General features: G+C 42.2%; 1 protein-coding gene across 2 annotated transcripts in view; it reads right to left on the bottom strand.

Annotated features, from left to right (window-relative positions):
- The window catches only part of Prep (prolyl endopeptidase), a 116229-nt gene that overhangs the window by 14689 nt on the left and 73780 nt on the right, over window positions 1-27760 (bottom strand). For both annotated transcript variants that reach the window (XM_004875077.4, XM_087187922.1), the window contains one exon: window positions 23304-23407. In XM_004875077.4, coding sequence (XP_004875134.1) covers window positions 23304-23407 — 104 coding nt within the window. The remainder of the gene's footprint in view (window positions 1-23303; window positions 23408-27760) is intronic.

Genomic DNA, 27760 nt, shown 5'->3' with positions numbered 1-27760 from the left:
ACCATTCATGCTTCATGAGTAGATAGCTGCCAAAGCTTAAATCCATGTATTTTTTCCCATTGGTGGATAGATATTGTTACAATTCTCAGGTTCAAATTAAGAAGTAAAAAGACTTCCTTTTTCTCATACTCAATGAGAGAGCTGCCTATATACCAGTTTTTAAGCAGACACAAAACTGTATATATTTATGGGGTATAGTGTGAGACATACAAAGTGCAGTGATTAGGTCAGGGTAATCAGTGTATCCATCAGCTCCAACATTTCTCATTTGTTTGCATTTATTCTTTTTGTGCATCTACCATGGGCACTGCCCTATAATGGGATGCTAAAGCTTTTACAGGAACTTAATGGACAGGAGAACAAACTGGTCACATGGGATCTAACAGGTGTCCATGTGAGTAGTGGAAGAAGTCTGTCATCCAATGCTAAGGCATCACGGGAAGCTGATGGGCCCTGTCTTCCTATCAGGGTAGAGCAAATGGGTCATGTGACATATCCAGATCAACAAGGAGCCTGTGACCTGGAGCACCCTTTCACCTTAACACAGACTGTAAGGCGCCACCAAAGAATCCCTGGTGGGCAGATAAGCACTGTAGATCTCACAAGAGGAACTGTCTTGGAGGACACTGATTATGAAGCCTTCATCAAGGACATGGCAAATAAGAAACAAACACTATGACAGTGACTCAAAACCATAGTCAGTTCTAAACATCAGTGAGCCAGCCAAAGCTTGGCCAAAGTTGAACACTGAATTAAGAAAGCTTCTCTGCCTAGATCTCATTTATTCCCCTTTGAAAATTCGTTTGGCATCCTAGGTGGCCAAAGGCCCCTACTGTTGTGAAGAAGCAAGAGACCAAAAAGGTGGTGACTTCTCTGAGAAGAAAAGGCCACTAGGGAGGACATTCAGGCTACAGGGACTCCAGCTGCTCTGTCAAATGGCCTTACTACATCTAGCTGCAGTGACAAAGGGCAATGAAATGTCTCCTATGACTAACTGGTTCACTTAGACTTTGAGTGAAGAGTAACCAGCTCACCTAGACCTTGAAGAACAGTTAAATTACTCAACTGCTTAAGCTGGCTCACAAATACAGAGCAGAGACCATGCAACAGGGCTGAAAAGCAAGCTGCTAGCAATGGCAATGTCCACACTAAGAGGCTAGCTGTTATATGAGAAAGGGCTAAGACTGTGTCTCTACCTTGGTGGAGAAAAAGGCGACTCAGCTGGTGGTGGCTGGCTGTATGGGCTGTGGATCTCACTGAGCTGCTTGTTTTCTTGCCCACTTTGTGTCAAAAGAGGGGGGTCACCTTCTGCACCATCATAGGCAAGGCCAGCCTGGGCCACCCACAGGAAGACCCGTGTCATGTGCACACAGGTTAACTCGGAGAACAAGGGAGCTCTAGCTACGCTGATGGGAACCATTAGGACCAATTACAGTGACAAGTATGGAGACAGCTGCTGTTACTGGGAGATGCAAAGTCCTAGGTCCAAAATCTGTGACCTGCACTGCCATACTGGAGAAGGCAGAGGCCAAACAGCCACCACACTGGGTTAAATGTGCTGAGTTTTTTGTACTTAAAAATTCTCAAAACCAAAACCAAAAGACTCCACAAACAAACAAACAAACAAACAAACAAAAAAACCCAAAAAACAAAAACAACATCATCTTCATTTTGGAGACTCACAGCAGGGTACCAATGTTATCTATTTTTTTATTTTATTAATTTTGTCAGTATCAGGGATCAAACTCAGGACCTTGCACTTGCCGCGCAGGTATGGCACCACTGAGCTACACCCCCAGCCCAGGGTACCAATGTTATTCCACATTTAAAACCAAGAACAGTGAGCACAGGAGGCTGTAAGGAACTGCTGCCTGTGTGAGGGCAGACGGGTATTTTCTAAGCAGTCACAGACTGAACCACCTAGTAACAAAGCTGGTATCAATTCTTTCTCAGCCCTGAGGAGACAATGATAATCCCAAATCCTGGGACTTTAAAAGGTTTCAAATAAGGAGAGGCTGCCATTCCAGGGCCTCATCCAGGCTTGCTGTCCTCTGTTATTTTACAAATAACAAAATAAAATCCACGAACATAAGACATTTGCCAAGGTAATACTGCTGGTTTATGGCAAATTACCACTAAGGTCTCCCAGGTCTGGAGTAACAAAGTAACTCTGTTCAAACCATTACTTAAATATCTGTGTTTGATGCAATAATGCATAATGGTGCAAATCTTAGGAACTTCGGCATGGATTTAATACATTTATTTTTCTCCCCAGGCAATGACCACAAGTCTCTATGTAATTCAGAGGATAAATAGTCTGCTACAGGTATTATGCCTTGTTGCTTTATTGTTGTGATTATGTTCTTAAGGAGACTCATGAAAGCATTTTAAAAGCCATATTCCAGATCCAGGGGTGGTTATTATTTTATGATGATTCTGCTTTGAATGAAGATCCTTCTCCACAGTAATCAGTCTTATCATTTTGAAGACAGATTAAAACAATAAACTGAATCTGTTTACAAAAAATCCCACTGTATCTTACCATGTCGTTTTACTAAACAATTTCAATAGTATTTTTAGAAGATTTAGACACAATTCACTTTGCAAATGAAACAAAATATGCTTGAGAATCATATAAAAGCAATTTGAGCTGGGCATGGTGGTGCACACCTATGATCCCAGCAGTCAGGAGGCTGAGGCAGGAGAATCGCTGTGAGTTTGAGGCCAGCCTGGCTACACTATGAGTTCAAAGCCAACCTGAACTACACAGTGAGACCCTGTCTGTGAATGAATGAATGAGTGAATGGAAAGCAATTTCAGCTTTCTTAGTAATCACAATAGTTTGAATATTCCTTCCAAAACTCCAGCTGAAACTTCATCCCCAAATTCATAGGCTGATAGTATTTGAAGGAGAGGTCTTGGGAAGGAACTGGGATAAGGGCACCAGGGTGGGGTCCCCAGGATGAGACTGGTGGTTTTATGAAGAGAGAATGAGAGACTTACAGGGCAGTGACGCCCTCTGCCAGATCATAATGCAGCAAGAAGGCCCTCACCAGACATCAGCATCATGCTCTTGGACTTCCATCTCCAGAACCATATGCTAAACAAACACTTGTTCTTTATTAATTAGCCAATCTCAGGCATTTTGTTATTGAAAAGAAAACAGATTAAGACAGTAATCGATTAAATCTAAAATAACTTCTAACTTTGCTTATAAAGTTGATGCCTTTCCACAGACATTAGTTACCATCTTGAGGACAGATTATTAAAGCAATAGACTGAGTCTGAATGTTTAACAGATAGGAGCTCAGAGATCCCTGAGCTGACTTCTTAAAAAAAAAAACAAAAAAAACTACTGAAGAAAACTGTACATTTCTATAAAGAACACAAGCTAACCCTGCAGAAATGACCCACTCCTGTTGTCCAACATGGCTCTCCAGAGCACCAAGTTTAGAGTTACCTCTGCAATGTGTTTGGTACAACATGCCAGTCACTGAACATATGTGTAGGTGTCTTAACATGTGAATCTTGTTTCAAACAAATGAAATAAAAATCTTCCTTTAGAGGAAAAAGAGGAGTAAACATAACAAATCAAGGGACCATGACTCTTCCTTCAAGCAAATGATACTAGTTATGGAAACATCAATCTCCCCTAAAACATTACACGTTTTGCGGTGAATGCATTTAGTCATACAATCAGGTTCATTAAGACACTCAAATCTGTGCAACTGCTTAAGTTCCCTAAAGCAATCTTCCATGGCACATTTGAAGCTATCTGAGGAAAATGCCTGGATTCCCGTTATCACCACTCGTGGCACATGGTCCTGTGTGAAGATGAAGGTAAAGTGCAGAAGGCAAGCCCTTCGGAGCGAAGAATTTCTGGCAACAGTAACAGCTGCCTAATTTTAGACAAGATCAGCATGTTCAGGGTGGTATGGCCATAGACGCCTGCCTAATTTTAGAGCCCGAGAGGTTTAAAAGAGAATGTTCATAAAAGGGTGTTCAGCTTCCCCTTTTATCAGAGTTGACAGAGGCCACTTGTGTGGCCTGTGCTAAGTGTGGCCAATAAATCTGACAAGGAGCAGAACCTCCCAAGATTGCACAGCCAAGGCAAGAAAGGAGTAAGACATTCCATGCGGGGCAGGAGGCAACCTCTGTGATCAATTACCTTGTAAAACAGTCTATGCAGAACTTTCCGGGACTTAGCGGGGCACTGCATATTTTTGTATTGTGCTATAATTAAAATTACTAGCCTGGCATTAGAAGGTTGTAATCCTGTTTATTTTTCAGGCATTTAACTCTGAGAGAATAGAAGTTTAAGAGTCACCTTCGGGCAGAAAATATGCATCAAGGTCTATTCCAGACTGCTCTAGTTTTTCAAAGGATGCCTGTTTTTGTTTGCTTGTTTTTGGCTACATTGGGGATTTAAAAACTCTATGGGGAACCTCAATAACAACAGCAAAGTCAGACTATTTAAAAATCTATTTTCATTCTTGAGCACTAACAATGTGCTAAGTGCTATATTACCGCCTCTGTGGGAAATCATCAGCTAAGGCTCGGCCATCTGTCCTTTGGAATAATATAGCCTTTTCCATTTCAAACCATGGATTGAGATCCAAAATAGAAAGAGGGAGTTCTGAACTCAAGAGCAGAGCAGTGCTGGAGGCACAACAGGACCTATGCAATGGTCTTGGTGGGTTATTTGGATTTGGGAGGTAGCCAGGCGTCTGGAGGTGGAAAGCCATGCAGGACTAGGATGAACACATTGACTTAACTGAAGAATAGGAAGGCCAGCTTCTGCCCCACTGCTCCGATCTCTTTGTAGTGAATGAAAACACATGAGCAGACATTTTCATTAACATGCAGGGACCCAGAGAAGCAGCTTCTGTTGTGGTACAGGCAGAAGCTGCCCTGGGATAAGGCCCACTCAGTGGGGTATAGGCCACCATGCAGGTGTGTGCTCTGCTCCTGCATGATGCATCCATCACTGGGGGTTGTGTGCTCAGCACTGTTTGCAGTCAATCACTATCTGCTGAACTCATGAAGAAGTACAACTGCATGTTAAATGCATTCCTTCTGATTCCCAAATACCCACCCCACCCCGGCTGCCTCTCCCCCACCATCTTATCCCTGTTGTCTAACAGGACTCTGGTTCCCAGTCTTAGGTCACCTGTTACCAGATGAATCCCCCAGAAATCTTCCTTTTAATCTAGGGCATTCTACTGAAAACACACAATCCCTTCCATCCTCTACACACTGAAGTCTAGGGTTTGGGTCCTTCACTCTGCCTTCAGCATTGGTGAATCCTTTCCAGCTTCAACTGTCCCTTCTAGTTCACAGAGCTACAATCCCACTGTTACCTGCCTCTACAGACTGAATCACAACTGAAAAAACCACCACTGGCTCTCAGGATTTCACCTCCCACCCCATGCAGGAACTCTCAAGGTATATCTTGGGCAGGCTTACCCTTTGCTTGAACATTGCTAGTAAGGACAAAGAAACTCAAAGAGCATAAATGGCCATTCACTTCATTTTGGAGCCTGTGAGAAAATCATCCTTACTTGGAAATGTTAAACACAAGAAACAAAACACAAGAAACAGAAGTTAGCTGAGGCCTCAGAGACACAGCCTAGTGATGCAGTACAGTAGTTCACTCCTACACAAGTTAACTATCAATTCTAGTACTCACAGGCTTAAAAACAAGTATTAAAATGCCTGCCAGTTAGTCCCTATATTTTCTACAGTAGAGTTTTGTTAGTTCTCCAGTCAAAACACATGTTATTTATATTGCTTGATTTATTTAAAACACGGATCTGGTTATTTCCATGTACTCAGCATTAGTCTACGCATTTTAGAAATGTGCTCTCATTTTTAATCCACATGAGGTCTATGCTATGGGGAGGACCGTATTTATACTTGGGTCATTCTGACACATGGAAATAACTAGCCCAAGTCATATGTCTTTAAATGACAGAGTCAGTATTTGAACCCAGGTCTTCTGGCTCCAGACTGCAGGCTCTTAGCCACAGTAAATAAGGGATCCACAAATCTCTGGCCCCTCCTCTGGGTGGGGAGCCCCTCCAGAACCTCCCAGCACTGCTACTTCTCCTTCATGTGTCTCCTGCTGGGGCTGTGCCTCTGTTTTCCTCTGCATGCAGCACTGGCCAGCGTTAACACTTAAAAAACATACGTTGGATAAATACATAAGTGAATGCTCAAACTGTACCCTATATTTCAATGATACTATATGAGAAAATGCATTTTAAATGGCATTTCATTACATATCCATACAAACACAGCAGCCTAGAAAGTCTGCCCACGAAATGCTTGTAAGCTGAAAATAATAAAATAAAAATTAACTCTGCTTAAGGCTCTTAAGAGACTGCATAAGCTTTTTAAGGTAACAAATTTCTTATTACTAGTAAAAAAAATACGTAACATCTGACATTTTCTTATGTGTCGCTGTTAATCTATTAATTTAGCAATGCCAGGGCAGAAGAGCTTTATGGCTCTAAAACTGTTTAGCTATGGTGATTTACTGCATGAGACTGCACCTGCGTAAATAAAAAACCTGACAAGGATACTTGAAATCCATTTCAAATCCTCATTAGCTCACAACTACACAGACCACTTTTTAATTTACTGCATTAGAAAAATAAAGCAACCAAAATGCTGAAAAGACAAACTTCACCAAGAACGTTCATTAATAGAACCAAAGAAAACTCCGCAGCTTTAAACTTCTGTGGCTGGTAGTTATTCACTCCTCAAAAGGGTAAACTATTAAAGAGAGACAGATGTTAGTGAGGAGAAAGTAAATTGGGTATTTGTGCAATTAGGCAGCTCCCTGCAGGGTGCAGGCTGGGGGATCAAACGGCAAAATCGAGTGTGGCCAAGAACTGAGGACGGCACTGACAAAAGTCCTATAACCAGGACGCTGGTGTAACGTCTGGTTACCATTTTGTTTGCACATTCAAGGGAAAACTGACATGCAAATGCACACGAAATAATTTTTATTGCAGAAGACGAATGACCAGAATATTGAAAAAGTGAATTTGGTGGAAAAACTCTCTGGTACAGACAGGTTTACACAAACTTCTGCTGGGCAAACCTCATGCTGCTACTGTATTCTGATCTAAGTCTCTCAAGGACACAAATGCAAACCACCAAAATAAATCCTGCAGATGACTAAGAGGCAAAAGAAGAAGCCCACCATGGCTGATTTCAGTTACTTTAGGAGCAATCCTTAGGAAGCTTGGGAGCATCACAGGGGACTTCACACCCCTGCTGAGCAACGTGAGGCCAATGTGGAAGCAGGCTGCTTAAGGCAGGCTGCAAAGAGGTGTTCAATTAGAGGAGAAGATGCAGGCTCAGAGGGGCATCACAAACCACACCTGGAAAGCAGCTCACCAAGGGGCAGGAGAAAGGGGGGAAAGTGAAGGCAAATCACAAAGTTCAGAAATCCTACTGTGAAGGTACAAGAACAAATGCTTTGTGATTTATATTCTATACCTGGCTGTGGGAAATGTTTTGTATTTGTGTAGGTGAATAATAGTTGCAGAAATCTTATCAGTGAAACTGTAATCTTTTACCCTGAGCATTATTATGATGAAAAGACCATGTGTATTACTACTTTGAAGTGCTTCTAAATACAGAAAGACAAAATCATATATATATATATATGCCTTTTATTATCAGCAGTAACCAAGCAAAATGAAGATGAATAATTGAATCATGTTCATGGATGATCTCAAAAGCACACTGTATGCTATACTGATGACAGCCATTTGGGACAGTGGACAAGGAACGGCTGGGGATGAGGAAACTTCAGGGTGCATACAGAAAAGCTAGCTATCAGCCAGTGCACTGGGTACAAAAACTTTCTTTGATTGAATTTCATGTAATATTTCTATTACCTTGTTATTAACAAAGTCCTGGGCTACAAGGAGGTCTCCATAGGCCCCCATTTTCCCCACTCCATTAGGGGCAGCTGGGTCGCTGGCCCCACTCACAGAGCCTTGTCCAAGCTCGACTACCTGGTGCTCACTGGCTCCTCATGCCCAATCCCACAATGCCTGGCTCATATCCCTGTGACTTCTCTGGAATACTGACCCATCCTCTTTGACCCTCCTTTCCCCTAGCTTCCACAATGCACGCATTCCTGGCTCCTCTTTCTCCCCTGGACTCAGAAATGTTAGTGTTCCCTTGAGACTTGGAGGGAGAAATTTCTTCTCCCTCTGTACACACTGCTGTAGTTTTCGGCCAGGGCCATGGGTTCATCAACCACTATGACTGCTGCCAGCCTTCATGACTCTCTCAGGCTCCTGACTCTAATTCACTATGGCCATAAACTATGACCAAAATAATCCTTCAAGACTGGACCAGCCAAAAAATTCCACAGAAGTAAAAATAGTAGGAAACATTAATTTTCTGAAAATATTGCTCTGAGTGGACAAGACCATTTATTCTAGGAGAAGAGAGGAAGATGGTACAACACAAAGATATCATAGAAAGTAAATTTTCTGGGCCAGGGATATAGCTCAGTGGCACTATGCCTACCTGGCAAGTGTAAGGTCCTGAGTTTGATCCCCAATACCAACAAAAATAAAAAATAAATTTTTCCACTTTTATTGGTTTCTGGAAACAACTAGATTATTTCAGAGTCCATCATCACATAATCTATCTCATTCATCCTTCAAGTATTTATATGTATTTACTCTGTGTTCTGGGGATATAACACTGGGTAAAGCCACATTCTAATGTAGAGGGAACAAACACATAAACAAATGAAAATGTAACATCAGCTAGTGAAAAATGCAATGCAGAAACAATAAAGCTGGACAAGGGAAGCAGGGATGGGGAAGGGCCACCATATTATTCAGGGTGGAGATGGGAAGAATCTCTGATTCATGCAATGAAAGCTAAGTAAAGGAGTGGGGTTGGACAGTAAAGGGTGCCAGGCAGGGAGGGCATGGAGAGAAGGGCAGGTGTGTGCAGGCAAAGCAGGTGGAGGCCAGAGTGGCTACAGCTGAATGGTCAGGAGACAGTGTCAGGAGTTGAAGCCAGGGAGTGGGCAAGGCCCGCTAGAAGTCTTGTGGGGATTACTCAAGGCTGATCACACCAGTACACAGACATATTCACACAGGAAAAGCTATTTATTAAGAAGCTACGTTATTATTCTACGAAACGGAAGCAAATCATCACGTCCTTTTTGCCAGTGATTTCAGAACCGGCTGCCCTGCCTGCTAATACTAACCCCAGCCGGAAGTCAGCTCACTAATGCATTGAGGAGGACACAATCATTCGCCCAGACTGACATCACCAGGAACTCTCAATACTGTGGGGATATGTGTTTACAGGAGGCTATACTCCACCATGGCACCCCAAAGAAAGAGTCTGGCTAGATCACTCTTATGTTTTTCCACTGACAAAAGAGCACTGTATTAAAGTCAGCCTGGCTGGGATAGCCAATTGCCTCACCACCATATAAACCAACCCTGTCATTAGCACCATAGCGGGGGCACTAAGCTAGTGGGGAAAGCACCACAGCTCTCCAGGAAGGGCTCCATTCCTACAGGTAGAAGAGAGGGAGGCAGTCCGAGGGGTGAGGGGTGAGTAGAAAAAGGCAGATGGATGCCAAAACAGAGAAGGGTGGAGGCATCAGCTTGGCACACTGTATGGAGTCACCAGCAGAGGGGGCCATCAGTGGCCATGAAGCCCCCTGGAACATCTTGATCTTGTCCCAGCTACTCCCCCTGTCTCCTCTCACAGACTCTAGGCATTGGAAGAAATGTGGGGCCCTGCCTGGAGCCACAGAGGAGTGGCAGGGTTGAAGAGGGGCAGGCAGAGCTCCAGCCAGCCTGTGGGGAAGCCAGCCCGTGAGGCAGGTCGGATCAGCCTAGGACTATGATCTCACCTCAGGCTGCGCAGAGCCTCATGCAGTCCTACATGCTCTTTATTAAAAAAGTAGCAAAATGAACTTTACTTAATAAAAAACAATGAGGTCAGGATGTAAACTCTCCCATGGTTTTGAGTCTACCAGAGAAAATAATAAGGCCCCTGGAGGAAAAGAAAAAAAAAGGCTATTTATTAGGTTTTCTGGAGCTGTTTGTATCCTTTAAAGAAGTGCTTAGAAAAACAAAAGCTTAAAATAGAGTAATGGAATTTTCTTGTAGGATTTTAGGTGCTGTGGTGACCGGACAGAGATAGTGGTGGTGCAGAGGTGACCACCAATTCCACCTCGGCCTCTCCTGCCCTCTGGAGGAAGGCAGTGTGGTGCTGGCAGGGCTCTCGCTGTGGTCTGTTCTGGTCCTCCCTTCACAGGGGAGGAGTGGTTATGCTCCCCACCCATTCTCAAGTTGGTTGAGTTCAAGCTGGGTGGTATGTGGATGTGGTGGGTGGTGTTACTTCTAGAGGAAAGGACTGAGGGCCACCACTGGTGTCATAATGCTGTCTCTATGTGCACAAGGACAGGCAATCTTGTGCAGAGAGGCCCCTCAGTCAGGTTCTGGAGTGCCAGGGCCATGGAGGTCAGCCCAGGATGACTTCTGACAAACCACACTCAGTGATGGCAGAGAAACTTCGCAGGCTCTGGGGCTGGGGATGAAGCTCAGTGGCAGAGCACTGGCCTGATATATGTGAGGCCCTGTGTTTGATCCCCAACTCCACAGCCCTGGCAACAACAACAACAACAACAACAACAAAAACAATAACAAATCATCTCGGGCTTTAAGTCTTTGAAATTTGGGAGTTGCTGCCTAGGTGCCATGACACAGCCTCTCCTGAGTGACAGAAAGGACCAACCACATAGAAATCTAATTACAAGTTGTAGAAAATTCTAATGCTCAATATTTGAGTCTTTCCACTGCTAAACAGAACACATAACCATAAATATCTCAAGATTTCAAAACTACTTTCTGATTTTTAGTCGGAGTTCAAAAATTGTATGAAAAAACAGATAAGATGAGAATTTAGGGCCTGTAAGGTCTCACAGAAAGAAAGTAGGGTACTGGTACCTGGATCCCCAACACTCACACATTTTGATTTCTTCCCTTTGGAAGGAATGGAGGAAATGTCCCTACAAAGGCCAGTCCCTTTACCTTCTCAGTGTGAGCTGCCCTGGCAGTTCCCGGCCTACAGAGACCAACCCATCCATACACCGGTATCACGTGGTTTCTCCCACTCTAACAAAACATGCCACTGACTCATGCACCCCTCTCCCCCAGGAAAAGCAAAGAAACTTGGCTTCCACATGATTTTTCCACCTCTCTTTGTCTCACACAATTCTCCTTGATTATCAATTTATACCACAAAAGCTTTTGGAAAACCTCATTTGTTTTATGAAATGAACATTTAAAATTTTTTTGATTGATAAACTTACTTAGCACAACTATCCTAGTCTATAAGAAAAGATGACAAATTGGACAAAAAAAATCTGGAGAAAAAAGAAAGTAGGGATAGTGGTAAATTGATATAAACCACATCTGTTAAAACTCAGAGATGCTCAATTGACTTACCAGGAAATTTTTTCAAAAGAATTAAATATTTTTTGTTATGCCTTTCATATTGCAGCATTAATATAAGATTGCTTTCCACTAGGAAAATAATGCAATATACAGATACATGAAAACAAAGATAGCCACCCCATCACACCCACCCATAAGGAGCCAGGGCTCGGAGGGCCACGTACATCCTTGATTCTCTTTCCCAACACACCTCATTCAGTCCCAGTGCTCACTGAAAGTGCTTATGTTGAGATCACCAACAAATCCACCTGGTCAAGTCCAAGAACTCCTCTTCCTTCTTCATTTGATCAACCAAGAGCACTGAGTGCTGTCTGGCACTCTCACCTTTTAACAACATTTTTCCCACTTCCTCATCCACCTGTTCTGCATTTTCCTTTCCTTTCTAGCTGGTTCTTCTCAGGCCCTTTGCTGGCTCTTCCTCGTCCGACTGGCCCCTAGACATGGGGTTCCTAGGGCTCAGTCCAAGCCTTCTCCACTCTGTAAAGGCTCCCCATCCTGTGACTGTGTCCTCATCCCTGGATTTAAGTAATATATTTATGTGAAAAATCCCCACACATGTAACTCTGAACTCAGATCTTTCCTGTGAGCAGAAGACTCAAATATACAACTCCATACATGACATCACCACTTGGACAACAACTTAACATGTACCAAAAACCTAACATGCTCAAAACATTTTGATCCCAAACCCATCTTACCTAATCCACCTCCAGCTCACTGATAAAAGGTGTACTAGCTGTTCCGGTTTGCAGTTCCTTCCCTGAGGTGATCCTTTCCCTCTCCACAGGCATGTTCTGCCTTCCAGGTGCAGTACATTCCTAACCCCCTTCCCCATCTCCAGTCTATGCTCCAGTCCAGGCACCTCACCTCTTACCTGGCTGGCCGCTGCAGACAACCATCTGCTCTCTCTGCTTCCACATCAGCCCCATTAACCTGATCTTCACAAAATGGAGGAGGATTTTCTTAAACTAGAACCACCTAACTTTCCAGTACACAGCTCTGCAGTGAGTCCCGCCACACGGAATGAAAACCACGAGCTCCTGCCTCCCCAACACCAATCAGCGACCCCCTAATCGTCCTCTGGGTCCCCTCTGCGGCCAACTGCTTCTTTCCCAGGGCCTGTGCTATGATTCTGGACTGCACCTCTGCCCTTGGGCTTTAGGTTTCCATTTAAATGAAACCTACCTCAGGGGGCTTTCCAGGACCACTGCAGTCTTTGATCATTTTATTCCCCATAAGGGCAAAGACTTCTGGGTTATTGCTGCATTTATTTCAGTGTTCAGCACAATGCTTGGCGCATGGTAAATTCTTAACAAAAATACTATGAAGGGATGAATAAAGGCGGTTCTATTCCATCCTGCTCCCCACCATTCCACCCACATCCACCAGTGCTGGCAGTTTGTGATGGAAGGTGGGAAGGAGACCCAGTGACGTCTGCACACGGCCTGCAGACAGGTGTGAAGTCCAGATAGATGAGCAGCAGCAACTCCAGCAATGCCCAGAACACTTCTTTGTCTCTCCCACTGTGCAGGCTTCTGAGGAATGGAGTCAAAGACAGTGCTTCCAATAATTAAACCTGTAGATTGTCAAGCACCACACCACCCACAATTCAGGTTATTTGAACTTTCTCCCAATCTCTTCCAAAGACTTAAATTAGCCATATATACAAATACTTTGTAGTTAAACTAGATACTGTATATCTTACGCAAAAGATAAAAAACTTGAAGGTCCAGAACAGGCAGCATATACACAGCATTTCACTTGTACCCTAAATGACTTTCTGTTTGAAGTCCAGTTTCAGAATCACCTCTTACTTGAACTGGGATCAAAGAGTTAATCTGTTTAAAAATATGTTTGTATGCATATTCATACTTATGTTTGTTCATATACATACGCATGTAGAAGAATGTACACAACTAAGGCAGGGAGGACACGAAGCATCATCTATTGCTTAATTTAGCAGAATTGGCTACATGATCTGAAACACTTCACAATTAATATAGGCTACGTTTATCAATTCAGCCTGAACAGATGATTTATAGCCTTTTGAGACACTAATTAAGGCAAAAGATGAAACTTTCTCTAGGGTCTTAATAAAGCCACAATTTTTTACATCAGTTCCTATGTGGAGACCAAATACTAATGGCTTCAGAGTTCTCAACAGCTTAACTGTGACAGCCTGATTGGAAAAGCCAGCCCAGTCTCTCAGGGCAACTCGCCTCAGCTTTATCTCTGAGGAAATGAGACAATGCACAGCACAGGCACAGAGCCACACTGTGTCTGCAGGTGACAGCGGAAGACACCCTTTGCCTGTCTCCTGCTTCAGACTGAGCTCCTCAGGATAAAAACAAGGAGAAGCTTCCAGAGAGAAGCTGAGATCTGCTTAGATGTTAAACAACCTGTAGAATTTTGGAAAGTGGGCAGACCCAGGGTGAACCATGGAAGAGATAAAAGACAGAGGTGAGACTCTGCATGGTGACTGTGAGGCGTGGCTGGCACTGAGTCCAGCGCTTTGCCAGGGGCAGCACTTGGGCGGGCTGGATGATGGAGAGTGACACAGACCATGACCAGGAACCCAGATATGTCCTGCACAGTACCCACATGGTTCCTTCCACTTTGCAGTGCGCTGCCAGCATGTACCAACATTGCCAGAATGTACCAGCATTCCTGGTCTACACCTTGCATTTAGCACTGAGTGTGACAGAGAAGTGATCAAGGCCACCCCTCTAAGCACAGGCCAGGGTCCACTGAATCCCAATCAAAAGATTATACTTGTGCAAATGGAAAAGTTTTCCTCCTCTCTTCACAGCCTAGTAAATTACACCAGTAATGGTTCTTCCTCTGGGGCATAATGGAACATTCCTGAATCTGGATCTATTTTTACCCACCCATAATCCATAGACCATCGATTCAACTCCAGGCGGAACAGAGGGAGGGGAGGATAGGAAAGAAAAGATGTTGCAGGTGCCCACATTCAGCTCCTATTGTCTCTGCCCTCTTTTTGCCCTAAAAAGCAGAGCAGAGCAGGCAGCTAAAAAGAGTTGTGCAGCTGGTCATCTAAAATGTCTCCCCACGGCTTAGGAATGGTACTGACAGAAAAGCAGGAAGAGGTGACCCCCAACTCAATGCAGAAAAAACCTAAACAATGAGCAGATTTGTGTTTTCTGGATGTCTTCCTATTCCGATTAACACTTTGTCCAACTCCCCCTGTTCAGACAGCAGAAATACTTGCACATGAACAGACCCTAGGCTGGATGGACCCCGCCTGAAGGAGCAGTAGAGAAGGTCACCTGCTTTGGGTACAAAAGTGGCTATCCACATTTCACTCCATGAGACAGAGGTCTTGGGCTATAATTTAGAAAATAAATCTGTAAGTATTCTTCTGAATGTGAGTAACAGTAGAGGAAAAGTAACAAGAGCAGAGACAGAAATACTTAAGTTTTATTTCATTTTCCAATATATTTTAAAAAGGGTTTCAAGCTGCAACATGGTAGCCAACATTTAAGACTTTAAATACAACACTATGGATAATAATAAAAAACGGGCTGTGCGTGATGAACAGATGGGCAAGGCAGTGAAATCTCCACTAATACGTAACATGGAGAATGGAAGTGAACATTAAAATACAATATACTGTATATGTCACTGAAAATTATTTAAATCATTAAATAATGTAAATATAAACCATAAAAATGTGAATATTTGGGTCCTCTCTCTTCCTTTATACAGGGAATATTTCTATTATTTAATGGGTTCCCTAGGGGTCTTTGAAGTACTCACCACATATTTAGTGTAGGAACATACTTTTTAGAGGTAAGAGAGCTGAGAGAATTAGAAGCCTTTAGTCTAGTTTTCTTTAGAGGTGAACAAAACAAAAACAAATCCTAAGCTATAAGAGGGAGTACATAATCTTTATTGATGACAAAATGTGAAGGATCAGGTCTGGAATTCTGAATCGAGTTTTGACTCTGTCAATTACTAACAGTGTAACCTTTGTTAAATTACTTGTACTGACAGAGTTTCAGTTTCCTCCTCTGCAAAATGAGAGGATTCAATTAGACGAGCTCCAATGTACATGCCATTGGAAGACATATGTATTAGTCTATTTGTTATTATAACAAAATACCCGAGGGAGGGCTAACTTTATAAAGAGGGGTTTTTTTAGCTCACAGTCCCATTGTTTCAGCCTCTAATGATGATGGCCGATGGCAGCTGGCACCCAGATACCCTAATCGATTACCTTAGTCCCTTTGGAAGGCAGTGCTCTCAATGATCAAGGGTCTCTCACGATGCCACCTCTCTCCACCTTTCAGCACTTATTCTGGGGACCAAGCTCCCAACAGATGAACCCTGGGACACACACAAACTACACCAAACCAAAGGAGCACATAATTTGTCCTTACCACAAAACGACATTAATGCAAAAAGACACTACTTCGGAAAAAGCAAAAGAAACAGCAATGAAAGTAGGGACCAGATCACTTACTTCTCTGCAAACTGACCATGCCATGCTTCCACTCCAAACAGCAAGCTCCTCAAGGATGGATAGTGCAGAAGGACAGTTTGGGAGCTGGTTATCCTGAGCAAAAAGCAAACTGGCGCAGACCAAACACGTGACAGCCACTGTAGCTTACCTTTTTCCTATGCCAGATAACCACTCAGGGTTAAAGCTAGATACACCCATATACTCTTGGATCACACTTCATGTTTTGGAGGCAATGCTAAATTATTTCCTCATGGGAGAAGCACCTCCTTATAAGGTGCTTCTGTCTTTTTGTGAGTTGTGCTGTGAACAATTACAATATCTGAAAATTGGATATTTTGGGTTTTATTTTTCCAAACCCGAAACCAAGAGTTAGGTACCTTTGTCCAACTCCCCCTGTTCAGAGAGCAGAAATACTTGCACATGAACAGACCCTAGGCTGGATGGACGGCATTAGGTCCCGTGGTCTTTGGGCCCATCCCAAAAAGCTCGCCAGGCACCTGTTTTGCCTTGTGTAGGATTACTAGTTGTCCCTCAATACCCATTTCCCCAGTTTCCTTGATAATAAGGACCTAACTTTTAGCAGGGCACATTTTTCTATGTGAGTAAAGCTACATCTCAAACATCTTTGCAATGTGGTCTTGGTAGGTTTCCACCAGGAACATGTAAGCAGATGTAATGCATATCTCCTTCTGACAAACATCCTTCACAGCCAGCTGGCCCATTCCCACTCCTTCCCACTGCTAGCTCCCTGCTGGCTGGAAAGTGGAGGTGACACAGCTGAAATCTCAGCAGCCATCAGGGGATGGAAGTCTTGTGTGATATGGCGAGAAGAAAGGAGCTGGATTCCACACATGGGCTCTGGGCTGGCTCCCCTGCACTTTTTTCATGAGAGGAAAATAACCTATCTTTTTTTAATGCTATTTTGACCTGACTTTTCTTATTATTCAAGCTGAGCCAACCCTGAAAAATACAGCTGGAGAGTCAGATTCATTTTTGGAAACAAATAATTATTAAAATGGCAAAAGACAAATTCCATTAGAAAACATTATGCCACTGATTCAATTCTAGTAAGAAGGAAGTGATTTTCTACTTTGTTTTTAAAGGATAATGAAATAATATCATTCTTTTCCAAAATGGTTTTCTAACAAGCAGTTGGAGATGATTACTAGCTGTGACCACGCTGAAATTTATCCACCTCAGAATCCACAAAGCTTAGCAACAGCAACTTTTACAGATCTCAAAAGCCATAACTCTTAGAACAAAATCTAAGGCCATGTAAATGGCTTTATTGCACATAACAGCAAACTCAGTAATATCTACAGATGTCTGAAATACTAAAATTTTTGCATATATTAAGGGCGAACAAATTTACAATGAGCACAATTGTCACCTATGATACTATTTCTAGCCTGATGTGGGACAGTTACAGCCTCTACTATGACAATGTTAACAAACAATACACCGAGATGCCTTTCTGGAACAGATCTAAGCCTTCATCTTAAATCAATGCCTGTTTGACTCATGAGCGTCTCAGCAAAGCCATCCTGCAAAGCACAGTTCTCATGGTGGTGGGCCACCACGCCATGACCCATGCCTCCCCGGGAGATCCCATGAACAGGGCTTCTTTTCCTGGCATCTTCCCCATGCTGTAAGTCATCAGGCATGGATTTGACTGCTTGCCTAGTCTCCATCTCAGTGCAGACCATGCTCATAATAAACAGGACCACTTCCTCACAGGAGAACTCACAGAAACCCAGAGGAAGTTGGCACAGGACTGATGCAGCCAATGGAAATTCATCCACCTGCAGCAGGGGATCCCCCAGGCCATTTATTATGGAGATTTTACACAGCTACCCCACCAGGGGTTGCTCAATTCTCTAGGCTGCTCTGTGATTTTTACATATTATAGGTATGAGTTATGTATTTTCAGAATGCTGCAAAGTGATGATGCTTTTTAGACATAGAAAAGAATTTATATACAGTGGTGAGGAAACTGCAGCAACTATAGACTTGGATTCAAGTCTATAGTTGCTGCAGTTTCCTTCTCCATTATAACATTAGAGGGAAACAAAGACTCTTAGCATCTTTTAATATCAAATTATTCCTAAGCTGGTGATATTCAAAGAAGGGGAAAGGGAACAAACATGTACATTCTGAATATAAATATTATGCCTTCTATCTAGAATGCCTGTATGAAACAGAAAACTCTAAAACAGGCGAAGAATCTGTTTATGTGACACTATGTCACTGTGAAACATAAAAGTAACAAAAGCGCTCAGGCAGTATGCTGTCAAAAACAAATGCTCCCATTTAAGGCAATTTCATTTGTTTTTTAAGGCAATTTCTCACTTACATAAGCACTGTGACCATTCAAAAAGTTCTTTTTGAAAATGTTACCCAATTCCCTTTTCCCTAATATATTCTGAAGATTTCTGACCAATACCCAATTGCTTGAATACACTAATATAGAAAAACATTAGCAAATGTTTTTTCTAAATGATTAGAAAAAAACTAGTTCAATAGTCGGCTCACTAAGGGCATGGATGAGTCAATATTCTAAACCTCATGTGCCATGAGCTCGGAGCAGAAATTAATGAGAATTAAAACACTAATTAATGTTCCAAGAACAGGTTCTCTGAATAGCAAAGGCTGTATGCCAGCAACCACAAGTTAATTATCACCCAAGCTAGAAAAATCTAAATTAAAAGGAAAAATCCCAAATATAAATTAAAGGAAGAAAAAAGTCCTACTGCCCTGACCTCAGGGCATGTTAGTAACCCTAAAGAATCATCTATTTTTAACATTTCTGCTCAGCTACAGAGAAAGCCACTTTAAGGATGGTCTTGCTCAAAAGAGCAAAATTCATTAAGTACAAAAGAATATAAGATAATAAAAATCTATATTAAATACTTATAATCCTTAATATTTTCCTTCTATGATTTAAGTTTGTCTCTCCACATGAAGTATAGATAGCTGGATTCTAATTAATTTTGTTTCTTATAAAATGTAGACAGTGTTGTGAATGGAGTTTACTCATGGCACACTCAGGTAACTGTTCTTGTTCAGGTCTCTGAATTTTGTCTTTCATTTTGGGAGGAAAAAAGCCAATCTCTTAGCTCACTAAACAAGACACTGAGAAGCCAGAAAGTGTATTTTTGCTACATCACATTCCTTTGTTTTGCCATGCTCAACCACAGTGCACTTCCACGCACAAATGACACAGGTCAAAGGCAACTTTAGCACAGAATACCAAGGATATGATTTTTGTCTTCTTGAATTGACTGTGAATTATGTTATTATACCACAATAAGAGGGCAGAAGCAGTCTCCAGACAAAGTAGTGGTAAATATGATCAAGAATCTTGTGAGGAACTGGAAATTACAAAAATACTCATTCTTCAAAACCCTGACCAATTCCCCTCAAAAATGTACCAATAAACTTAATGAAAAAAAAAAAAGAAACATTTTACTGGTTTACACAGTTTTCAGGTAAATTCACTTATTTTGTAACAACATATTTTGTAAATGGAATTTCTAATGTTCATTACTAATTTCTTTTTGAAAGGCATAGGCAGAGAGATGTGGTTGAGTAATTCACAATATAAAGAAGGGAAAAGATCAATCAATTGCAGAGTTGGTAAAGCTATCTAAAATAAATTCTTCTATGTATCTTAGACTGGAAGAAAACCTGACATTTTTTTCAGGATCTGATTTTCGGAATTTATTTCTGAGATAGATCAATTTTCTACCCATAGCTGTAGTTAGGAACGGATAAAGGTTATATAGATAACAGCCGTGTCCCTTGAGGGAATGTAGATCTCATAAAGAACAACCCTCTGTGGCTTCCTGAGCCTTGTGTTTCTTGGCCTCTTCCCTTTCTCTCTCCTTGGCTTAGGCTATTTTACCAGCTACAGCTCTAAGTAGACAGTGCTATTAAAGATGTGCATGGTCATCACCACCGTTAGTCACTGCTGGCCAACCACGCAGGCTCATCTGTATCACAGTATTTGCCTCAAAATGATAATATGCTTCATAGAAGGAAAGAACAAATGACAAAGAGCTCAGGAGATATATTCTTTTTAAATCACAGAAGAAATAAAGATTAACCCCAGAGTCAAGTAGAATCAAAAGTGACAATACCTTAAAATAATGGAAAACAAAAACAGTTATTTTTTTTCCAAAATGCTGTCATTTTTGCTAAACACTAGGAGGATGCTTTTCGTTTACACATAAATCCCTCTCTCAAGCCTGCTCTTTCCAATGGTGCGTCACTGCTGGGACACAACAGAAAGCCTAATTACCAGGCGAGCACATCTGCCATGCTTCATTCTGTGTCAGAGTGCTGCTGTGTATTCTAGAATCTAAACACTGCAAAATGCATTTTAGATTTCAAGTGACACAAAAGTTGATGAGATTGAGACGTTGTAGTGCACTTAAAATGTATCTTTAGGGCCGGGGATTTAGCTCAGTGGTTCTGGCGCCTGCCCTGCAAGTACAAGGTCTCGAGTTTGATCCCCAGTACCAAAAACAAACAAACAAAATGTATCTTTACACAACGAAAAATTCTACTTTATAATTCCTTGCTTTTTTGAGATGAGGTCTGGCTTATGCTCCCCAGATGAGATCTGAACTCCTGGACTGAAATGATCCTCCTTACCCCAGACCTCTGTGGAGCAGAGACTGCAGGTGCACACCACCATGCCTGGTCGAAGACATTCTATTCAGGAACAGTGTACAAAGTATGATGGTCTAATCAGTAGATATAAGATCTGCTACTAGGATACCACAGAGTCACACCATGCTTATAGTATGGCTCCAGATCTACAACATGGATACGGGAGCAGTGTGAGATCTGCGAGCCAGTGTGTCTAAGCACTTAGTCTCTTCAAATATTTAACATGAATCATTTTGCCCCCTATTGCAACAATGCAAACAAAAATTGCAAGCACCTGAGTAGTTCAATGTTAGGGAAGTTTCCTCTAGAAAATGGAGAGCCAGGTACAGAGGAATTCTGTGAGTTTTCTGATGACACTGGCAAATGGCAGCATCCACACACATTTGCTCCTCAGTTTAACCTGGAGATTTTAGGTTGCTGTGTACACAGTGATCAATGCCTATTCTACAGAAACACTTGCTCAGCTGTAAAGTTTTATCTTCTCATTTATAAATAAAAAAGAATACATTTAGGTTGCAGCTAGTATGTCATCTTTAAAGAATGCTGATACTACCAGAAGAGGGAAAAACAGCTGCCTGGCAAGAGAAGTGGTCCCAGTCCTCTTCACTGACAAGAGTTAGCTTCCTGTAGGAAGCTGCCTCCCTGGCACTTGTCACTATTACACGTACGGCTCCTCTGCCAGACACCAAAGGCAACAGTACACTTAAGCACAAACTGTGGGAAGGCAGAAAAGAGAGAAAAGTAATGTCTTTTTAACACAGAACTGAGGAAAATCTGCATCAGAGGTGAGGTGATCAGGGCCTCTCTTGAGCAATTCTGCTCAATTCTACACAGCTAGGCCTGTGCCTCAGGAGCAGGAGGAGACACCTGCTGGATGCTGCCTGGGCATTCCGGGCAGTACCCACAGGAAAGGGACATTTGTCCTCACGGGGGAAGCAAGGACTACGGAAGGCCTCAAGAAGGTCAAATGTAATTGCTGATAGGAACAAATTTTCTATATGTAGAGAAAAGGCCATACAGCAAAGAATGACAACCTAAAAGTAAAGTCTGAGTGAATTAATGAGCCATGATGGTACAAATAGGGCATGCAGCTCTCAACAGGATATTCTCCAGGCAATGGCTTACCTTGAAAATGAAACTCACAAGAAGTCAAATGTATATAGAAAACTGTATGTCTGTTACACTTACTGCGACTGAACAAAATAGATGATAGCCAGACCCTTAATATACATCATAATAATCCTAAAGGAATCCTAAAAGCTAGATATCTTTCCTTATTTTAAAAAAGATTGTGGCAGGAAGGTTATGTGACTTGGTAATGTCATCCAAGAAGTATACAGCAGGCTTCAAGGCCTGAGAGGGCTTTTTGACAAAATCCCCTGTGCTTCTGATTTTAAATACTATATACACAGATCAGGACCTAAAAGTTTTTTCTTAAAAGGCTCAAAAGGGCCAGGGATTTAGCTCAGTGATTCCGCTGCCTGCTTTGCAAGTGCAAGGTCCTGAGTTCGATCCACAGTACCAAAAAAAAAAGGCTCAAAAATACTAAGTATTTCAGGCTGTGTGGGCCACGCAGTCTGCACTGCAACCACTCTATCAGGTGTAAGCATCTACGGACAGTATAGAAATTCAGTGGCATAGCTGCTTGCCAAGAAAATGAGGCCAATTTGCCAATTCCTGATACAGAACAGGGTTTGATACCTGGTGGTCTAGCACCCTATCCAGGTCTCCATTTGTCTTTTTTAAACAAAGCTTTATGTATGTATCTAGATCTAGTTCATCAGTTAGACTACTTTTAGCCAGTTGCAGGGTAATTTGCCAAACTATAACAATGCTCTAGTTCCATGAAAACATCCTTGGGAGCATCCAAGATCTCTTTCGTTCTTTCTTCAAAATATTTGGATTCCTAATATGTGGTCTATGTTCCAACTTCCAGGTGGGAAAGCCCTGGTAAACACCTGGCGCCTATGGGTGACCTCTCATTGCAAAGGAACAGAGCCATTCTTCACCATCAATCAACTAGTTATTCCATTTCTGGGAGACTCAATACCCTTAGGGAGCAGAAAAAACAAAAAAGGGGATTCTTAGCCCCAAAAGATGATCATCAGAGACTGAGCTTGTGGGGACATGACACTTACTTAGTTCATTCATTCCTTTAAATGTTACTGAGTGCCTACTCTGTACCAGGCAGAAATACCTACAAAATTCAGACTAGAAAGACTGACTCACAGCTCTTGAGTAAATGCTTTAAACAGAGCAAATCTCTGCAAGACCTCAGCTAGAACACTACTTGTTTTCAAGTAAGCAGAAGGACAGATAAATGGTGCTGCTTTGATAGCTACTGCAATTAAGAGCCCCGAGACAAAGAACTCTGGCTTCCCATCAAGAACAGTAGCCACGGGAGCAGATCCCATAAGCTTTGTGAGGGCAGAGACTGTGCCGGTCCCACCGCTGATTCCTAAGCACCTGGCTCAATGCCCAGAAACTGCAGGGGCTCCAAAAATACCTGTCATCTGTATTATTGTGGATTACCTCCCCGCTTCTGACAAGGTGGAGGGAAAAGCCCACCCTCAAAGCCAGATTTCCTGATTCTCACAGTCTTGCAACTAAATTCTCCGTACCTGGATTGTCTGGTAATCCGAAGCGTCTATTCCCTTCACGGTCACCTCTCGGAAAACCCTGGGCTCCAGCTCCTCTTTGGTAAGATCACAGTGATAAATGATCCCTACAAGGAGATGAAATCTTAGGTTAGCCCAGAAGACAGACCCAAGGGAAACAAGGACCACAAAGCACAACCAGATGCCAGGATGGCAAGAGAGGAACACTCAGGGCCCCAGGTGGTCGCCAGCTCAGCAGGAGCAGAACAGCCTGTTTTGAGGGGTCCCGTGTGAGTTTACCTTCATCAGCAGCATCATGTGCTGCCTCCCTTTTTACACTGAGCTTACACTGTAGGAAATTCTAATGCATTCTGTGAATATGAGAAAAGGTAAAATATCTAACTATGGAAACCTCTCCAAGCCAGGCCACTTAGGAGTGCAAGTGACAGAAGAGTAAAGAGGCAAGTCATCTGGGTAGGGCCTTCTACCTGAGAGGCAAATGACAGAAAACTCCAATGATCTGCCCAAGATCAGCAGGCTGCTAGGGGTATCCCAATGTGTCCTCTAGGTTTCCTACTACCTGACACCTACTCATCCACAGACACATATGGAACCAAAATGTAATCAAAAGTAATCAGTAGTCATTTCAGATACTTTTTCAATTTTTGATTGAATGAGTAATTGTGCACAACACAAAATTATTAATATATGCCAAGAATTCTAGCTTATTTAACCACTAATAAAAATTCCACTTCCTGAATTTAATGCTGCTTTCTAACATTTAAGAACTAAATTGAAGCAACACGTGAGAAGAGCCATTACTGTCTGAAAACAATGGCAATGTTGTGGTTTATAAAGCCGATTAGAGTGCTGGTGTGGAAACAGTACTTCCTTTCATAATATTTTCAGCATATGCTGTGCAGTATATAAAAAATTGATTTTATGATCCCAGTACTTGCTGGAAAAGCAGAAAACAAATGATATTCCCATGGGGCACATTTACATTGACTGATTTTATATTAAAATGGTGGCTCCCTCTTCTCAGCCCCTCTGTGTATGTATTTCATGAATAGTTAAGAAACAATACTCTGCCCCCCTCACTGCCAAGGAATAATATATTTAGACTTTTTAAGAGCATGACAGCTAATCTTTGAGTGTTACTCAAATTTTATGCTTACAAATTATTTTAAGGTTACTATAATAGACACATGATTAACACTAACAATAAGATATATAACATGACTGGAGTATTGGCTTTCTTACTTTAAGTCACACTTAGATATGCATTAGAATACATCTTTATAATATTTTTTTTCATACTGGGGATTGAACTCAGGACCTTGCTCTTGAGAGGCAGGCAGCGGAACCACTGAGCTACATCCTGGCCCCAGAATACATCATTGTAATTTACCTGCAAACTACATTTGGTGAGCCTGTGTTCTGAGTTACTATGCACACTAAGTACTATATGTGCCTATATGAATGTAATCTTGAGAGCAAAAGGATACCTTAAGATATATTTTAATTCTCAAGGGTGTTTTGTTCACTACCTGGTACCCATGACAAACACAAAAAGCATCTGAATCCTGAAAAAAAAGCCCAAACAAAAACACAGTGCAGACCAAGCCCATGCCATTTAAGCACCTGACTCACCCTGGCTTCACCACAAACTGTAGTAGAACAAATGACCAAAGATGTAGGAGTCAGAATTCTCAGCTCAGTGTCCTCAGTCAAGTCACCAATGTACTACTAGAATGCAAATTCCTTGAAGAAGGACAAGGAACAGGAGACATACTCTACATGCCTATTTATCCATCAATTCTAACAGCAGAATGAAATAAACAATACCAGAGGCTGCCAGACACCTGACCTCCACTCTCTCCAAATACACAGAATTGTTTCTTGAGGAGGCACCACTGCTTAAAATATTTTATCAACATTTGCTGTGTTTAGATCCATCTGGGCTAGTCCAGGTTAGCGCACTGCACATTAACACCATAATGTGAATTATTTGACCCAATGATTTAGCTCATGTGGAGAAAGAACAAGAAAGTAGGGTTTGAAGAAAACGTTTCAGGGTGGGGATTTAGCTCAGTGGTTCCACCACCTGCCTCGCAAGCGCAAGGACCCAAGTTCAATCCCCAGTACCAAAAATAAAAAAAGTTTCAGAATCATAGACAAGTTAGATGATCTCTAGGAAATGAATTGTAAGGTTTAAGGGTGAAAGAGGGAACTGGATGATGGAAAGCCCTGAAGGCCAAAATGTATCTGAACTTGAGATATTTCCTGGTGAAAATATTGTCCTAACAAGGCTACTGTAGCATGGGAAGGATGCAGGGAGATCAGCTGGCATGTTCCCAGTGTAACCGGAAATAAATGTAGTGAGGAAGAGGGTGTTAGCACTCTTGGAGAAGCTACAAAGAAGAACCAGAGAGCTCAAAAAGTAGCCCATGGAAAGAGAAGGCAAAGGAACTTTTTAACCCATGTAGTTACTGTGTTGAGTATTAATGTCATTAAAAGAAAAGAAAAAAAACCCCAGAAACCCAAGTATCTGAAAAACTACCTTTCTCGGTCAGTCTTAGATTTCTCATCCCTGCCTCACAGAGCCATGCCCACAGTTCTGCTGTCCTGGATAATGGCAAGATGCAAGTCTGTCTGGAGCTAACCTTAGGCAACCCTGAGCTTCTACAAGTACAGAATTAATCAGTTCAACCACCAAGTGTTTTGAGCCACAGGGAATCGGTGCATCATGCTCCAAATTGTCTTGGTACCTGTTTTCTCCCCAGTGAAACTCAAGGTGCAAAAGTCATAAGTGGCTTGAACTCAATATGCTTCTGCACTGTGTACCTCCATGGGAAACAAGATGTACTGCATGTCCACAGCAGGAAGCTGAAGCTGTACTTATTTGTGACCCTGAGGCTTTACTTATAATTTCATGTCTCTGCTACTGACTGCAGTAGTGAACAGCTAATCTTCAGAGACCAGCCCAGAGCAGCTTTGGAGCACATGTTTCTGGGTGTGGATGTGTGCAGACATAACTGACAATTCTTGCTTTCCCAAGATCTAGTTTAATTATCTGACAGCTGTTTTCACATTTGGCCTTAGAAGGCTCAAGTCTGGAAGCCACATTCTGTTTTTAGATATTAAATTGTATTAAGAGGAGAAAAGAGAAAGATGGAGGCAAAAAGAGAAAGGGGAGATAAAGCACTTCGGTAGCAAGTTAATGCTTGTTCCGAAGCTGCCTGGTGGTAAGAACTAGGAACATACTTCTCAAATTTTGCAGCCATAGTCACAGATAATATTTCATCGTTTGGCATAGAATCCATCATTTTACACTAGGACAATGAGCCCTTTCTTTCCCAGGTAACGATGAGCTTTTCCTGAAATAAATGGTCACATGAGGTCACTGAAGGAGGTTTATGGGTCTTTGGGGACTCTGGCTTTCATTAAGAGCAGATGAGTCACCCCTATTCTGTATTCCTCTTTGTCCTTGATTCATTTAAACTGGTTAAGAGGTGAGATTTTCCAAAGTAAAATTGCAGGAATCAGTGTAAGGTTGAGGAAATAAATGGTGGACCCTGCAGCAGTGTGTTGAGAATGGGGATCTGGAGGAGACGGATTTTTTATGGTCTGTTCACTGGTTGCTGCTACATTCCAGGCTCTGGGGGATGGGGGTGCAGTATGGTTCAGGGAGGCATAGGACACCATAAAGAAGAGTTTCTGATGCCTGGGCCTGGTTTCCACATTCTCGGGGCTTTTTTCCTGGCCTCTCTTGATGCTCTGAAAGGTGCTTGGGGAAATCAGGGCTGCTAGGGCTGCCAGGTACATCAGCAGACCTTCTTACAGAACACCATTCTTTGGGTTTTCATAACTCTGACAGCAACCTGTCACCACAGTTAAGATTGCTTATAGATTGCTGACTCTGTGACTCAGAGAAAAGCGGATGAGGCATCACTGTGATTTGGCCAAATCCCAGGAGGACAAAGCCACTTCAGCACCTGCCTAACTCCCCCAGGGCTGCTTTATTTTCAACAAAACTGGGTAGCACAAAAAGAACTCCAGAGGACCTTGACAAATGAATGACCGAGGGAGGAAAGTGCAGAAATGTTTTCAGCCAGATTGCTTTTAAGATAGGGTCTGCCTGGTCAACTGCAAACTGCCAAGTGAGCCAGACTCTTGGGACAAATCACAGTAGAGCTGTATGGCTACAACTCTACACAAGCGGCACAAAGGTGAAGCAGAGAAAAAACCATAACAAGGAAAAATGAATGTGATCAACTTTTTAAAAAGTTAAAAAGAATTATTTTGTTTGGGCGAGAATTAACCCATACTAAGAAATGTAAAATCACAACTTACGAGATATCCTTTTCCTACTAGACCCAAGATAACACTTTTATTCCATGAAGTTACGACTATGCTTTTAGAATTATATTTTAATTCAGTTTACCATGTGGTCATGGTCAGGTATAGCTACATATTTT

This window comes from Heterocephalus glaber, unplaced genomic scaffold (genome assembly GCF_053883595.1).
Source record: "Heterocephalus glaber isolate CG9 unplaced genomic scaffold, H.glaber_assembly_v1.0 deba00001523, whole genome shotgun sequence".
In the NCBI taxonomy this organism is placed as follows: Eukaryota; Metazoa; Chordata; class Mammalia; order Rodentia; family Bathyergidae; genus Heterocephalus; species Heterocephalus glaber.
The sequence above is the reverse complement of the archived record's forward strand: the minus strand, read 5'-3'. Positions and strand labels throughout refer to the sequence as shown.